The following is a 16,669-nucleotide window of genomic DNA, read 5'->3' as shown; positions in this document are numbered from 1 at the left end:
GGGGCGAACACCCCGCGGGCTACTTGCCTAAATGCAGTTTAACGGGGAAAAACAAAACCCCAAACCTGCCCGACAAAGCCGGGACCAGGTGCCGGTTTTAAACCGCGGATAAATTTTTTTTTCCCCTTTTTATTCTTGTTTCTTGTTTTTAATCACCGCAGTTGCCGTGGGAGGGAGAGCCCAACCTCTGCCCGTTTGCTGTGCTGCCCCGGGCCCTCCCGGTGGGACCCAGGGGCCCGAGGGGGTGGGCAGTGGGGCAGGGGTCCGCCTGGTCTGGAAAAATTTGTCTCCAGTCCTGTGGGAGATGTTTTTTTTAAGATTAATTATCTCGTCGGTTCTGATGATTAAATAGGTGGGAAAGCAGCGGTTTCCCAAGATAACGATGAGATCGACATCAATATCCATACCCCTGCACGCCTCCACACCCAACAGCCTCCTCTTTTCTCACTTGGTTTCCTTTCTTTTGGCTGTCATTTTGTTTTTATTTTGTTATCTGCGCAGAAATCAGTTGTCTTGTACTGAAAATTAAAATCCTGTCATTTGCAAGTTTTTCTTCCTCAAGATTTTCAAACTCCAGTGAATGGTGCGTTACAAGTTTGTGGCATAAGACACGCTGGACGTGGAGCTATTTTTCCCACTGGTGTTTCTACTGTTTGTGTCCCTAAAACACGGTGATGGCCATGCCTTATTACCCTCTGCAAACGTGAAACACTGATTGCCTTTCTGTGCTGCTGGAGGGGAACAAAGAAGAGCGGGAGGTGGAAGGCATCCCTCATTCTACCTTGCTGAGCTGCATTTGGCTTTCATTTATAAAACAAGCTTGATGTGATAGGACAAGATTTTGTCGTAATCTATCCTTGGGTGAAATGGTCATGTTGTATTTTCAGGAAAGGTGTTATGGCCTGTTTTGCTTTGTAGTGAGGTCCCCAAACTGCATTGCTCCTTCTCACCTGAATTCAGAGCCCAAGTGTAGCTGCAGAAATTGCTGTTTCCTGAGCGTAGGGAGTATGAGCACAGTCCGAGGCCAAAACCTGCATATACATCAATAGAAACCTTTCTTTCGACTCTATGGACTTCAAGTCCTGTGATATGAGCATAGCTGGCAGCGGCAGAGCTGGCTCTCCCCTTCATGCCGGCAGGACTGTGTGCTGCAGCCGTCTGTTCCTGCTTGTGGGCAGGCAACCCTGCTGCGGAAGTGCCCTGGCTATGCGGGGGTGTCATGCCGAAAGCATGGTCCCACCCCAGGAGAAAATGCTGCTTTAAGAGCAGTGGAGCATGCGGCCGCCGCATTGCACACCGCCTGCATACCCTTGCGTTCAATTCATTAGCTTTGTTCATAAAGTCACATCGGTCCCCCAGAGACGGGTCCTGACCTCTGCTATTTCTGCCCCTTGGCCAGCCGGGAAGCACACGGCCAGCTCACACCGGCTCTCTGCTCTGGTCACCCCAGCTGGGAAGTCCTACGAGTGCCAGGCACAGCAGACCATCTCCCTCATCTCCAGCGACCACCAGAAGTCTGTGCAGCTCTTGCTGTCGGAAGTGCGCGTCCAGCCCTTCGACATCACCGCGGACTTTGTCTTCAGTGAAGGTAAGGTGCAGGGCGAAGGCATGTCCTGCATCCCTGAGATGCTGACGCTGCCACAGCCTTTGGGGGTGTCGCAATGTACTGAAAGAATTTGGGTCCCACCTTTATCAGAGCACCTTCTCCTCCCTCCAGCAGGTTGTCAGTGCTCCCTGCAGTCCCTCCAACCCATTCCTTGCCTCTGTGGTCTCCAAAAGCCTTTACAAATTCAGCCCAGCTGCTGTTTGGTCAAAACATGGGCTATCGTTGCATGTACATTGGCAATACGAGTTCTGTAAGGACTCATCTGGCTGGGTTGCCAGTAAGCCCCAGAACTGCCTGGTCCCTGGGGAGCCCCGCAAGGTTTAGGTGTCTCCTCTGCAGCATGGAAGGTGCTTTGATACAGCTCCACGGGCTTTTTAGGGCCACAGCACACTGAGGAAAGCTTGGGGCTGCGGTGGGAGGAAATACTTGCAATGCATGTTGCTGGCTTCAGTTTGATTAATGCTTGTTGCAAGGGTGAAGGAAGCGTAACAGGGACTTCAGTGAGGCGCCTCATGCGCCGAACACATGGGACACTGTTCCTCCTCTTAGGTTTCTTTAACGTTAATTGTGGATAAAAGAAAATGTGAGTTAACACGTGCTGTTTGTATCAAAGGGTTGTACTGAAGTCAGCAGCAATACTGCCATGGGGCAGAATTCCTGCAGATTTTGCCTTCCTTTATCCTGAGAAACCCATGGCGCTCCTCGTCCCTGACTTCCCCCTGCCTTTTCCATCAGGTTGAAGGAGGGAGTGTAAACATGCTCACCTGAATTAGGGCTTCGAGGCTAGTTCCCTTTTTACAGTGCTATCTTAGCAAATCAGTTAACTCCATTATTGTAACAAGGTGCAAATAAAATTTGTAATAGCCAAATCTTTTAATAATGAGCTAGAAAATGGTGGTGTTATTTTCAAACCTAGCGTTAAAAACGTGGGGCTTTATTATTTTGCGTGTGGGAAGTATTTTAGAACACAATAAAAAACCAGCACTGACTACAGAGCCGAGCACTTACACTCATGACTCACATTGCTCTCACTGATGTAGTAAATACATGCTATTATGTACACTGGCTCTGGCAGAGCTCTGCGTGGCTGAATTACTCATGGCAAGGCCAGTGTAGTACGGAGTAGGTTTCATCCATGGGCACAAATAAATCTTTTTTTTTTTTTTTTTTTTTTCCTATCGAAGTAGTACCACATTTTGCATAGGCTACAGGGAGAAAAAGGTAGAATTTCATAGTTTCCTGTCATTTTTACTGGCACATTTTCATCCTCTCCCTCCTCCTGTGGATCCAGGCTTCCTACACTCAGGGTTTGGCTGGGCAGACCTTGGAGGCTGAGAAAAGCATATTTAAAACAGGCAAGTCTGGATTCCATTTTACCTGTTGTGTCTCTGTGATACCAAACTTGTAAAGTCTGAGAGCTCACAGTTAAAATAACCAAACTCGGAGTTCAGTGCCAAAGGGGACTACCTTTTTCATTATATGCTCTTTTGTATCAGGTGGTAAATTTGTTTCTTTTTTTTGTTCTTGTTGTAGTTTGTTTTTTTAAAATCCAGGACACGAAGAGACCCCAGTTGGTATTTGGCAGTCTTTAAACGTGTGGGGAATTCCTCCTTCTGAGGAAAGCACCACTTCTTTCTTTGTCAAGCTTTCTGTTTTTTTGTTGTTGCTGTCATTATTCAATGACACTTCTTTTTGTTTAATTCCACTGGAAGTTAAATAGCAAAGAGCACCTGGAGAGGATGGTCAGAAATGCCCGAGAGGTCATTTATCAGCGAAGCTTCACATGGAGCTCCGCCGCTTCTCCCAGCGGCACATCCCCACCAGCTCTGCGGACCAGCGTGTCCTCGGCACATGCATGGCAAAACATGGTCCTTTGTGGGGTCTGAGAATCACTGCCAATCTTAAATTACAGTAATTAGCCTTCTCCTTTTTGGTTCATTAATTTCCCATTAGGTAAAATTCCTATTAATTATGAACAAGTTACAGAACATTTTAAAATATTTTAGAATAGAGAAAGAGACCTGCTAGAGCAGAAGAATCGCCAAGACGCAGGAGAGTCAGGGCCCTGTTACCACAAAGAAACGGGGGGAAAGGTTTTGTCATTAGTCCTGACACTGTCCTGTCTGGGATAGATTAAAAAGCTTGTAGGGGATGATTGGATTGCTTTTATGTGTTTGAATGCTTGAACTCATGTGCTAGAATATCGTCAGTTTTTTTTTTTTTTAAGACACTGCTTCCAATCCTCACAAATACATACATATACATATATATAAACAATGTATGTAAATATATATATTTACCCTTTTCAATACAGAAGCAGCAGAACATTTTTTTCATTCAGAGCTTGGGTAATTTTATTTTTTTAATAGGGAAAATATGTGTACGTTTTTCAGCTTAAAAGATCAGTAAAAAGAGAGCTGGGTCGAAAGGGTGCGAGGAGAACATTTAAATTGGCAAAAGAACCCCACAGAAATTGTCAGCTCTTTTGATTTTAATCAAAATAATGTGAAATACTAATACAAAGGCATACAAAGGCTGAGAATTGTGGACCAGGATCCTGGGAGGTCTCATCTTCCTCTGAGCCACCCCAAACGAGGGCCACGTTTTCTCAAGGGTCCTTGGCACCAAGTAGCTCCTCTTTGCAAGGTATGCGGCCACATTTAAAAAAGCACCCGGTCTTTTTTTGTTTTCTTTTTTAAGCTAATCACTTATAAAGGCCCATCGCAAAATCTCAAAAATCATCCTATCATGCCAGACACGACTGGGCTGTTTTTCCATCCCTTTGCACAGCCCCTGCACCGGTCCTCAGGCTTGCGGTCGTGACTGCGGGAAACCGCTGATTTTTTTGCCGTGCTGCTATTTGTTCTGCAGAATGATGCTGAAACAAGAAAATGGGCCTGTTGGGTGGTTTCGTAGCCTAGTACTGAAATTGGACGAGCACTCACCATAGAAACCGTGGCGGTACGTGAGCCTGGGTGCTGCGCGGTGTCGGAGGAAGCACAGCACAAAAGAACAATGAGGAACGTACCTAAATGCCTCCTTTGTATTCACCCAAAGTCTTTGTTCCACGGGGCAGGGATCGGGGCTGCGGGGTGGCACCTCTCTGGCAAATGGGTGACCCCGCCAGGTTTGGGATGTAGCAAAATTCCTGATATCACCCAGACTTTTCACGTAGTTAAAATTTGCCAGGCACCTTTTTGCTTTCCTGGACTGAGGGCAGAACCCAGCGCTTTAGGCAAATGCTGAGATCCTATGCAATGCTTTGAACTCTTGGGGTGAAAAATGCCATATAAATGTTAAAGTATACACTGTTATAAATGTGAAAATATTTTTATTTGTTGTAAAATGATGGGTTTTGACATTATATTAATGTTAAAATACAAAATTCATCCTCCTAGTAGTCAGTATCTGCAGAGCCTTAGTTCTGCTGCAAATGTATTTGTGCTTAGCACTTGCCTGTGCCTCCGTGCTGGGTCCCCCACAACCCCATTCCCATTCCCCCTACGCTCTCCCAAGAGCCCAGACTTTGGTGATCTGCTCCAAAAGGAGAAAATGGATGTGTCTGGCGAGGAGAAGGTGTTGGTAAGACCTTTGCTGCTGGGGCAGAGGACTTTCTGCCTGAGGAAGTGCAGCAGGGTGCAGCTGGGGAGAGTAGCACTGTTTGTGGGTGTGCTGCTAGAGACTGCAAGCTTTGCTTTGATTTTCTTTTTTTTCCTCTGGGCTTTTTTTCCTTTTAATCCTCTTTAAAAAGTGTCAGGATAAAGAACTGTCTTCCTTGGCTGCTTGCAAGAATTGACACCTTTTTGAGTTAAGACTCAGACACTTAAATACAGCTGTGGCTTTCTGTGGACACCAGAGTTTTGGCCATGTCTTCTGGCACATTTTGTGCTCTGCAGCCAGTTTGCTTTGGCAAAAGCTGGGAATTCAAATATTGCAAGCAGGTGCGTTAGAGTTGGGTTAGTCCCCTGCATCACAGCACTGGTGCTTTTAGCTTTGCCTTCTTCACTGGCTGCAGACCCCCACGTTCACCCCATTCTCCTTGCAAGCGCAACATCGTTCTTGTTTAAGGAAAGGCGCACGGGCAAACCTGCCGTGTTCGAGCACAGATGAATGCCCTCAGTTGGGTTTACAACAGTCTTCTTTCAGTTTTCTGTAGGGTTTAAGCTAAACCACTTTCAAAGCAAAAATTAGTGCCTGCAGGAGGAGATTGCAGTGGCTAGACTAAAACACTGCTAACTGGCACATCAGCACACCCCGGCCCGTCAGGCTGTCTGCAGCCACGTGGTGAGCTCCTTTAGCACGGATCCTTCCCGTAGGAGAGGTGCTGCTTTGTACCAGCACGTGAGCAGTGGGGCCGGGGGGTCGGAGCACCCCTGGCCCCGCGGCACTGCCCCATGCGTGGCTTTTTCCACAGTCACATCCGGGGCTGCCAACTTGCTGCTGTGTCTCTGCCTTGGCGCTGCCAGTCTGGTCAGGCCTTAGCATCCTAAACTGGGAAGAATTTCATAAAGCTCTAGAAACCCAATTTTGGGAGCTAAATAATAATCAGGATTTTTTTTTCCCCTTTCTCCTTAATACAAACAAACAAAACCCCTGCATTGCAGCAATTGCTGAATCGCCTGCAACACAGTCCTGGTGATTAATCACTCCTCTGGTGAAACAGTGAGCAACTGGAATTGAAAAGAACATTTTTTTTTTTTTTTTGGTAGACTACATTTCACTTTCGCTTTTTTATTTCACTTCATTTACAGCTCGAAACGTTTCCTAATGGCATCTCTGCGAGCCTGGTGCTGGGAGGACGGCTCCACACCGAGAGGCAACGGAGCTCCCGGAGGTGCCAGCACCGCTGGAGATACGTCTCTGCTGTCACCTCCTGCCTGGGCCTGGGGGATCTCTGGGTTTTTCCTGCTCTTTGCCACATGCCTTAGATTTGCAGAGCATTTGCTGTTTGTGGTTATTGCGGATCTCTGCGACTTACAATCAGCTGCCTGGGGAACCCATCTGGACAGTCTTTAGCAATGGGAGGAATTAGTGGTACCCTTTGTATCTGCTCATCCAACACGCAGCCTTTTTTTTTTTTTAAGTAATTGTTGTTTCCATTGTTTTCAGCATAATTCTACTACTGTGAAGAAGATGATCCAGGGGCCAGAGCACTGTTCCTCCTGTACCCCGTAACCTTTTTTTTTTTCCCCCTCAGAGTTGGCATTTTTCTACTTTTTGGTCTGGCAGCCCCATCTCAGCAGCATCAGCTCTGCCTGTCCATCAGCACAGATAAGCAAGAGTCCCGCGGGGAAAAAAGTAAATCGTGATCCTGTCATTCAGGTCTGCAGTAAACTGGAAGTGTAAGGGAGCTGAACCGGGATTACCAGCGTAATGTGCTTCCTTACCTTGGTGGCTGTGCCTTTGCAAGCTAAATAGAAAAGTGTTTTCCCATTGTGTGGTCATTACTATTTTCTAGTAATTTAGACTATGATGGGGACTCGTAGGCCAGAGGGAAAAATACTGGGGAGGCTTGTGTTGCTTCTGCTCATCCTTTGCCATATTTGACAAAAAACGTGGGGTGCCAGGATGCTGTTTGACCACAAACACACATCTGCTCTGCCAGTGCTGGTGAACTCCCCCTGGGGAGCTCACAGAGAGGGGGGAGACGTGCTGTTAGATCTCTGTCAACTTGCAGATAGAGGGGAAAAATCTTTTTAATGATGAGCAGGGTAAGTCTGATGCAGGATTAAAGACTTAGTGATGTTGAGGTCTCGTGTTACAATATTTATAGACTCTATAACTAGATAAACAAAGCAGATGTTCAGCCACGGTCAGGGAACTTGTACTTTCGCTGTCCCATTCCCAGCAAGGCCATTGCTGTACTGGTGTGGCAGGGGCCTGGAGAGGAGCTTATGGGCATGAAAGCATTTTTTCCCACCGCTTCAGTGGGATGTTGCCTCTCCCTCCAAACCCTGCGTTGTGACTGTGATTTCACTTTCCTCCAAAGCAATTGATTTTCTTCCTGGGACTCCGATGACGATTGCTGTTTCTCCTTGCTGCTGCGGCTATTTTTGCTGTGCAGGGGCCCCTGGTGCGGAGCCGTGACTCCGGGGAGGTCAGTTCGCTACTGCAGTAGGAGTTCAGATTTGCAATGTCTGATTCACTTCTCTTTTTCTCTCTTTCCTTTGCTTCCTTTCCCTGCAGAACACAAGTGCCCAGTGGACCAGAGGGAGCAGTTGGAAGAAACCCTGCCTCTGATTTTGGGCCTGATACTGGGGTTGGTTATCGTGATAACCCTCTGCGTTTACCATATCCACCACAAGCTGACAGCCAACCAAGTGCGAATTCCTCGGGACAGATCTCAGTACAAACACATGGGATAGGGGACAGGATCGAGCAGCCCAAATATTTATCAGGTAGAAAAAACAAAAGCACTTTTTTCTAAGGATGAGGAAAGGTTACCGGGGGGCGAGAGATGGTATTCACAACACCTAATCGTGGGTATTTCATGGAGACACACAAATTGAGGTTAGGCTTTAATATAGTCAGTGCAGAGACACAGCTGTCTCTGTAAGAAGACTCAGAGCATCTGATTTTAGGAGTCTGTCTGTGGCAGTAGGTGACATGAATACCTTCTTAAGCCGTTGGGCCGATCATCTGGAAACAGAAATGCTTCACATGTCAAAGTTTAACACTGGGGGCAAAATTAGCTTTTTTTCTTTTTTTTTTTAACTCTTCCTCTTCCCCCCTGCCCTCTAAGGGACTCTTATCTCCCCAGTGCGCTGCTTTTGGCAGCGTTCAGCCCTCTCCTTTCACATCTGTGCAGAGAGGAGGGCTGGGGGACAGAGCCATTGGACAGACTTCATTAAGGTCCTCTAACAAAGGGACTCAAACCACATTCCTGAAGTTTGCATTCATGTTAAGGAAATCATGAAGGCAATACAGGTGTGTTTTGAAAAAAAAAAAAAAAAAAAAGCCAGAACCTCAAGCTGGTATAATCTGGAGTAACTCCAGTGGAGCAGATTGCAGCCAGCTGTGGAGCTGACCCCACACTTGAGGCTGAGCGAGGAAAGTTTGTTTTTGCTTCTTGAGCCACATCTGAATTAAACATAAAAAAATAATTTAAAAAAAGGGTATTGATACACAAATTATAAAGTGCCATGCTACTGCAAGTCAACTGAGAAATGCTTCTGGCTGGACATCCTGCACGTATTGTGATTGTCGTTGAGATGTTACATTGCTACCTGCAACTGGTATTTTCACAACGAAACAAAACAAAAAAAAAAAAAAAAAAAGAAAACAGAAATGTTAAAGTTACTATGCAGATTATTCAGGTGTAATCTAGTGTAACAGAAAAAAAAAATAAGGAAACCCTTGAAATCTGTCCTTAAATGTAGACCATTTTTAAAATTAATTAAAACATGTACATATATAATACATGATTTGCCGTCTTATTTTGAAATGATATAAAGCTTTTTACTAACTCCATGATATCTGATAGAATCGGTGCAAAAATACATAGTCTGAATGGATATGAAATGTAGGATTTATTCTAGCAGTATTTTGGTGCAGGTGGTTTGGTGAAGACGTGGTGGTGGCTCAGTGTTCTATGATTTGTCAGCCGTTTCTAATATTCTTCTAATCGCTCGGCTACTTATTTCTTATGTGTTTTGTGGGCAATGGCGTGTTTCACTCTGGTCCCATCCAGTTCCCACTAAAACCTTTGACTTCCCTTGGCTCTGGTGTTACCGCAACAAGAGTTAGTCCAGACCTCGTGTTAGTTTAGGATATGGAAAATACTTTGCTCTTCTTGACCTGATTCGATCCAAACAGGGACTCATACAAACTGTACCCCCTCCAGCTTAAAACAGGGTAATAGGCCAAGAAAAATAGTAATTTCAATGTTGAGAAGTGGGAGAGGAGAAACTTAACTGCGTTTTAATGCTGCAGCCTCCTCCAAAATTTATAAGGTTTTTTTGTTGAAGTGAAAACAAAGATGGATGCAGCAAGAGCCTTCCTTTAGTCCTGTCTTATTCCTGGCCTCATTTCTATATTATGCTCGCCTTTTTGTTTTCTCATTTGGATGTAAGAAGCAAAATTGTGGCGCTAATGATGCTTGTGACCTTGCCGTTTTCTTTTAAAACTCCGGTGAAAGTGTCCTGGGCGGGCTTTAGGCTGACCCAAGTGCCACTGCCTACAATGAGCTGATTATTATTTTTAAAAAAAAAAAAAAGAAAGAAAGAAAAGGTTCTATTAGAGACAGCCGGAAAAAGCCATAGGTAGCAGGAGGGTGGATAAAAGGATTAAAGGTTCATCCTTAATAGTGAGGGGCCATAGTTAGCAGCTTTGTCCTGCCTCGCTCTTTTCTGCCCTCCAGCCAGAAAGGCTCTCCCAGCCAGCTCCCATCAGCCTGGAGCATCTGCTCCAGTATTTGACATCCAAAAAATAAAATAAAATAAAAAAGGATGCAAACAGCTGAACTACAGATGCCAAAGGAGCCCCTCCGTTGTCATTTGTCCTCTTCATCGCATGTTTCGGCAAGGTGGCTGCAGGAACAAGCTGTTGGGATGGCACGGTTGTGCGGATGAGCAGTGGTGGGGCAGGACATGGTGGCAGGATGGGGATGGAAGTTGCACCAAACTGGAGACATCCCAGTCACTAAGAGGCTGGTCCCCACCTGGCCAGTTTCCTCCCAATGAGCTGCGGGTCTTTGGTGTCAGTAGGAGCAATTTCTGCTGGTTCAGTTGAGTATAATTAGAAATATAAAAGACTTGGGACGTTGTCTGTGAAAAATGGGGGAAGAGGAGGACTTTGTGGCTGGAAACATGGAAGAGGATCCTGTTTTTCCTCTGTGCCATCTGTTTCTCTAGGAGACCCCATTAAGGCTTTTTTTTCCCCCTCCCTCTTTTCACATTCATCAGCACCCATCCCTCTTTTTATTTTTTTTTCCTCGCAAAACTTGAGTTAGTTGTGTATCCATTTGGATATCAAAATTTTAAATGGGTGACATAATAAGAGCTACTTCCCTTCCATTTGCCATTAGTAGGAGCTTTACAGAGATAAGGAAATGCAGCATTTTTGTAAGTGTATTTCATTTCTGATCCCCCCAAATTTTTTAACCCAACGAAGGGATGACCGTACCAGTAGTGGACTTGCATGTTTCAGCTTCTGTCCATGGCCCCTGAGTGCATCCAGCCTTGCACTGAGGCCAATGCATAGCTGGTGGCAGAGGCAGGGTAGCTGCGAAGTGTTCCAAAATACGCAACCAAAGTCTTTACGCTCCTTCCTCTTGGCCTCCTGCTTTTGCTTCGCGTGATGGCTCATCGCACAAGCCATCGGTGGCAATCCCATTTGCACTATAGTTTCTTACATCCTGCAGAAATCATACTTATTTTGCAGAGTGGGTTTAGAGGCAGGAAGGATCATCCATAGCTGGCGAGGGGTTGACAGATACTTCTCAAAACCAGAGCAGGCGGTGGGAAATGCACCGCTCTGCACCCTTGCAGCATTTGATGGGCTACATTTAGCCTTTCTTCGCCTCCCTTGGAAGCTACAGTTCAGGGTTTACATGGAGCTGTTTGAAGGCAAGAAAACCTGTGGCTTGGCTTAGCTGCCTTAGTGTCACTCTTAGGAGAGGCAGTGGCTGGTGGATGGAGCTGCTGACTGAACGTGTCGCCAGGCTGGTTTTTGGAGCAGCTGGAGTTTGTTGTGTCTTGTTCAAGTAAAGCTGCTGGTGGGTTTTAGCCCCTTGTAGGTCATGTTATTGCTTCCCTGTTTTCAGAAAGCGAGTAAGACCCGCCTGTTGTAACAGGGAGACTCTCTCAAACATCTACATGTATTTGAGATGGAAAAAAATGCTAATTTATGCTTGACTTTGCAAACTCATTTTAATTCAACCTGCAGTGACCCTGTAAGGTCAGAGCTGCCCAAGGAAAACATTGTCTTCGCCGCTCATAGGAAACTGTCCTTGACTGATCCCGCTGCTTGAGCATTGGCCAATGCATTGAAGTGGTGGCATTGGCCATCCGACGAGAGGACAACCCCCAAAAACTGATGCAGCTCTTGCAACCCTATGCCCATATACCATATACCTGCTGCTTTTCATGTCCGATGATAGAGGTTTCCCTTAGCTAGCCCTCAGCATCACCTTCAGGTTGAAAGTGTCTGTAAGCTATCAGGAACAGAGTTGCATGAATACAGTAATTAATTTATTGGTTTTCTGAATTAAGATAGAAAATAATTTCTTGTTGGACTGAAATGGTTTTCCTCTCTTTTTTGGGAAGAAAGGAAATAGAAACAATAATTTCAGCTCAATGACAGTTTGCATTGTGCCCCAGACTGATGTATCTTGTTTAAAGAAAAAGTTATTTAAGATGTTGAAAGAAAACCCTTTGAATCTTTTAATTCTTTTCATCCTTTTGCTAACAATTATTTACTGAATTTGATCTGAATTTTCCATCGATTTAAGCTTTCCAAGCTTATTTTGAAAAATTATTTATGAGGGAGGTTAAAAAAGCTGTCCAACTTCCCTCCTGCCCATCAAACTACAGCAGTATCTTGAGGACGGTAGCACTTTTATTGTGATTTCATTTTATATTTAGCTTTCATTCATCGATGGCTTATCATGAGCTAGCTGCAAACATGAACACTTTGCTTTATAGATGTTTATGAACACACTAGTAGAAGATGGATAAATATAAGAAACTTGTCAACCTACTGAGCTCTGTAAGGACCTGTAATAATTAAGCACTTACTAAAGCAGCTGTTAATGACTTACAAAGCACTTATGATTAGAACTTTAATTATAAATTTTTGATGTATTGCCGAGGAGGGGAGTTACATAGCCAGTAAATGCCCCAGTCTCTGCTACTAAAATTAGAGTATTTGTGAATACTTTTAGAACTGGTGACCTCAGAAAAAGCCATCGTTCCTTAGTGACAGCCGGGAATAAATGCACTGGAGTAACTGGCCATACACGGAGCTCAGCCTCAGCTAGTGCAGCAGATGAAGACGTCTTCTGGGTGAATGGATGCTCCCAACATCTGCTATCTAAAAACCTAAAACTAAAGAGTGTATTTTTTTGCTGAGACGCCCAACAGGGGCAAGACCGCGCAGCCCACAAGGTGATAGTGACGGAGGAAACGGCTTCTGCAGCGTGGACACCGCGGGGACCGGGATAAGGGCTCGAGAGCCGTGGGGTTGCAGGAGACGAGACCTGGGAAGACCCTACAGAGGTTACCCAAGGAACAAATTTGCAGAGAGGGTGATGAACACGGCTCAGTCAACTGTGTAGCCCAAGGTAACAGGCCATGGTTATTTCCCTGCTTTTTTAGCTGGCTCTGGCTTTATTTGAAGTGCTGTGGGTGAAACAGCCAAAGTTAAGCTTTTTTTTTTTTTTTTTGAGTGATGGCTAATGCATTTTGAAACAGTTACTGATGTCAGCAACCAAAAGTATTATAAAACCTCAGTTGTAAGACTTGAAGATGGTTAAGGGAGCAAATAATATTGTAGACTCATTAGCTGACTGATGATGCTACTGGGGAGCCTGGCAGGAATGTTTTCACTAGGCATGAAAGCTGAATGGTTATGAGCCAAAAATTAAGGACAAGTAAGGAGAAAAAAAGAAGGGATTATTTGGGGCGGGCAAGGAAAGGAAGGTGGAAATGTTGCAACAGGTATGGGCTTTCTGGAGTACTTCATAAGCAGAGCTTATGGGTATGCTAATCATGTCTGAAAATTTTCTGTACTATGTGACTGACTGCAACGGGATATCTGGGTGTTTCTTTCAAGTGCTGGCATTGCCAACTCATGTTGAGCCCTGAAAGTTTTTTTCCCTGTGTGTAGAGGAGAAATTGTGTATTTTTCTAACGTGTGTGTGTGTGTCTGTGCGTGCGCGCGTGCATGTGTGTGTCCGCGCACGGGCGCGTGGTTGGGGGGGCTCTCGGAATGGCTAAATCATTGGGTATCTTGGGTTGAAACGAGTATTCTCTAATACTTCTCGAATGACATCATTTGCTTCAGCCTGACAAACTGGTGATTTCTGCCGTGAGGAAGTTTCTTTTTGTGCAAGGAGAAGAGGGGAGGCTGGTGGTGACAAATGGGTGCTCCGGGCCTGATCAGGACTGGCCTCTTCGAGGGTGCGAAGGTCCCAGGGAGAAACAGAGTAAGTCTCCCATGTCAAGGCTTTTGCAAAGGCTGATGATACGGATTTGAATGATTATTCTGCTCCATTATTTTACCCCTCACTTTGGGATTTTTTTGGTGATGTATTTAGGGTATTTATCTCATAGGCTGCCTGGTTTTGCCACACCCCGTTGCACTGCAAACCGTAAGCCTTTGCACTTTTGTCCTTACGGCAAATTAAAAACGATTTTTTTTTTTTTCAGTCATGTGGGGGCTCTTTTGTCTCTTCCAACCTGCTGTCCTTCTTTGTTAAGTCTTGATGTGCTTGGGACAACTGTTAACTCTTTTTTTTTCTTTCTTAATTTTGGGTAGAGGCACAGTCAAGCTTCTTATTCTTACTCATGTCCCGTAGTTCATCACAGGTGTTTATGCAGTGATTGTGCCATCAATCAGGAGAAAAATTTATTGACGCCGAGATGTTCTTTTTTTGAGGTCTTATTCCTACCGTCTTAATTTGGAAAATTAAAGCTGGACAGCAGCATTTCACTCTTCAAATATCTTAAATTAATAAATACAATCAAAAAGTACAAACCAACCTATTTTCTCATGCCCGTACAGCCACTGACTCCTGACTGGCAGCTTCCCGTGGCTGGCGGGTAGGCACAGGGTTGACTTTGGATCCAGTGGCTTTCCTAACCCCAAGCCCTCATGGTGTTGGAGCTCAACTCCTGTGACCTTCACTGTGGCTGGGCTTTCCCAGCAACTCCCCACCCAGGAGTCAGGAGGCCATGAGGAGCACCAAGGGACCAGGGCTGAGCAGCTGCCTTTCAATGCAGACACGGCCACTGACACTTTAAAATCACTCTATAAATCACTATATATATGTATTTTTTTATATATGTGTGTGTGTATATCTATAGCACATATATACAAGGACCCTCTTTTTTTCTTGTTATTTGCTTGGCCCAGTACTGTGTGACTGAGTCAAATTTAGAAAATAGAAACAAGGCATGGGGAAAAAAAACACACTGAAAATTAAAGTGTTTATTAATTAATTTATTTAACTTGCATGTGCATTTGTCTCACCAGTAGTTGGTGTTCACAAAAAAACCTTGGAAATCGACAAAACTTTCAGTAAACTCGATGAATACTGTTTAAAGTATCTAATGATAAGAAAGTTGCAGAAAATTCTTCACTGGTACAGCCTAAAATGTGCTGAATATTGAAGAAAAAACCCCCACCGATCCCAACCCCTTTTTTATTCAAAGATGGTTAAAAAAGTTTACTTTTGTGGCTAGTGTTACAGTTTTGCCTGTATGTCATTGCCTTTACTGGCGCAGCCTGTTTTCCTGAGTTGTCAAGACTACAAAAGAGAAACACCTTAGAACGCCGTGGGTGCTGCGCGCTCTGCCAGGTTTCTGCGGGTGGGTACCGGGAGCGTGTTTGCGGCGGGGCAGCGGGAGCCGAATGCATTTTCTTTAGTGTCTTCTTAAAATGTGCAAACAGGGTTAAGAAGAGAAAGCAGCGGGGAGTAAGACACACTTCAGATTTATCTCCTCTTTTCTTTTTAATTATTTCTCTCCCTTCAAATATTCTTTAACTTTTTAAGGGGCAGTACTGAAGGAGCTTCTTTACTATTGGCAACTCTTTTGTCCCGGAGGAAGATCTTTAAGCAACAGCTCCTGCCAGGTTTAGATGTTTGGTTATAATTTACTACAATAAATAACAATTAATTTATTCACTATGAAATTTCATAATAAGAAAGAAACTAACTGCGTTTTCACAAAATTGGCTTTGTGTTTCTTAATGAGATTGTAAAATGAGGTCAGTAAGAAAAAAACCCTTGAAAAACATGGCTTTCATATTATACATAATTAAAAAGAACTAATCATTAATAAATAAAATTCATTTATCATTGAAATAATTATGAAGCACTTCTAAAAATTTTAAAGGCAAATCTATTTAGGCCTACAGTTAACATGCAAAGTCATCCAACAAAGAACACAAAATTGTAGTAGTCAACTGTTGCATCAACATTCAAAAAGGTCTAGACAGCAGCACGACTTCTTCTATATGGCAAACATCTCGTAACGCATCACAACAGTCTGAGCTCTGGAGGATACCCGCTGGGCGGGCAGACGGACTCCTGCCATCCCTTTCCACTTCCAGAGCGTGACAGAAATAACGGAGATTTTTGTGATAACAGAACTGGCCTTGCGGTGGCATAAAACGAAGGGCTCGCCACGGCGTGAGAAGACGAGCCTTGAGCAAAGGTACACCGGGTGCGTTGGCTCCTACCGCTGGAGAAACGGGGAGATGAGGGAGACCGATGACCACTAACATTCAGCAGCAGCTCTGACGGCCACTGCATCACCGGTAGCGCTGAGAGGGCGAGCGCCCAAAGCCAGACTGCCAGTGCTCCCACAAGCATCGGTTATCGTTGGCTCTTGAGGCTGCCGTGAGGGCGGGACGAGCGCTCTCCTCACTCCGATGGAAAATCTGCAAAACCTTCTACCTTCCTAAAGGCGGGGTGGTTTTTTTCTGTTTTCAAAAGGGTTAAAAAAGTAGGAAACTTCTTCTCAAATTCTTGCTAAGTTACACTTACTACTTCAACTAACACAACAGTTACATGACAAAGTACTGCAAATTATCAAAACGTACTGTACAGAAAATTACAAATTCGTTGCAAAATACATTGCGCTGCTATGACTGAGAGAAAAAGTGCTTTTTTGTCAGAAAAGTGTTCTTCTGAAATAGAAGTGCCGTAGCCTGCAATAAAATTCTGGTGTTTCGCTCTGGTTGTGCTATCCTCTATTAATTATCATTCCAACCTTGTTTGCATTTGGCGCCTTCTGCCTGGATGGCCGAGACGAAGACAGCGCTGGGGAGCGACAGTCCACGGTGGAGCGTGGCCACCCAGCTGGTGGCCAGGATCACTCCCCGGTCCCTTGCAGCCCC

At 44.8% G+C, this 16,669-nt stretch overlaps 1 protein-coding gene across 1 annotated transcript; it reads left to right on the top strand.

Moving 5' to 3' along the window:
• Window positions 1-1,399: 1,399 nt before the first annotated feature.
• On the top strand, window positions 1,400-7,971 carry LAMP5 (lysosomal-associated membrane protein family, member 5; the record flags this gene model as incomplete). The annotated part of the gene is made up of 2 exons (XM_009574900.1): window positions 1,400-1,588; window positions 7,793-7,971. Coding segments are annotated over 2 exons (368 nt in total), but the record flags the coding sequence as incomplete, so codon positions are not given.
• Between the last annotated feature and the right edge of the window lie 8,698 nt (window positions 7,972-16,669).

The sequence above is a fragment of the Fulmarus glacialis genome, unplaced genomic scaffold, assembly GCF_000690835.1.
Source record: "Fulmarus glacialis isolate BGI_N327 unplaced genomic scaffold, ASM69083v1 scaffold34443, whole genome shotgun sequence".
Taxonomy (NCBI): domain Eukaryota; kingdom Metazoa; phylum Chordata; class Aves; order Procellariiformes; family Procellariidae; genus Fulmarus; species Fulmarus glacialis.
The sequence above is the reverse complement of the archived record's forward strand: the minus strand, read 5'-3'. Positions and strand labels throughout refer to the sequence as shown.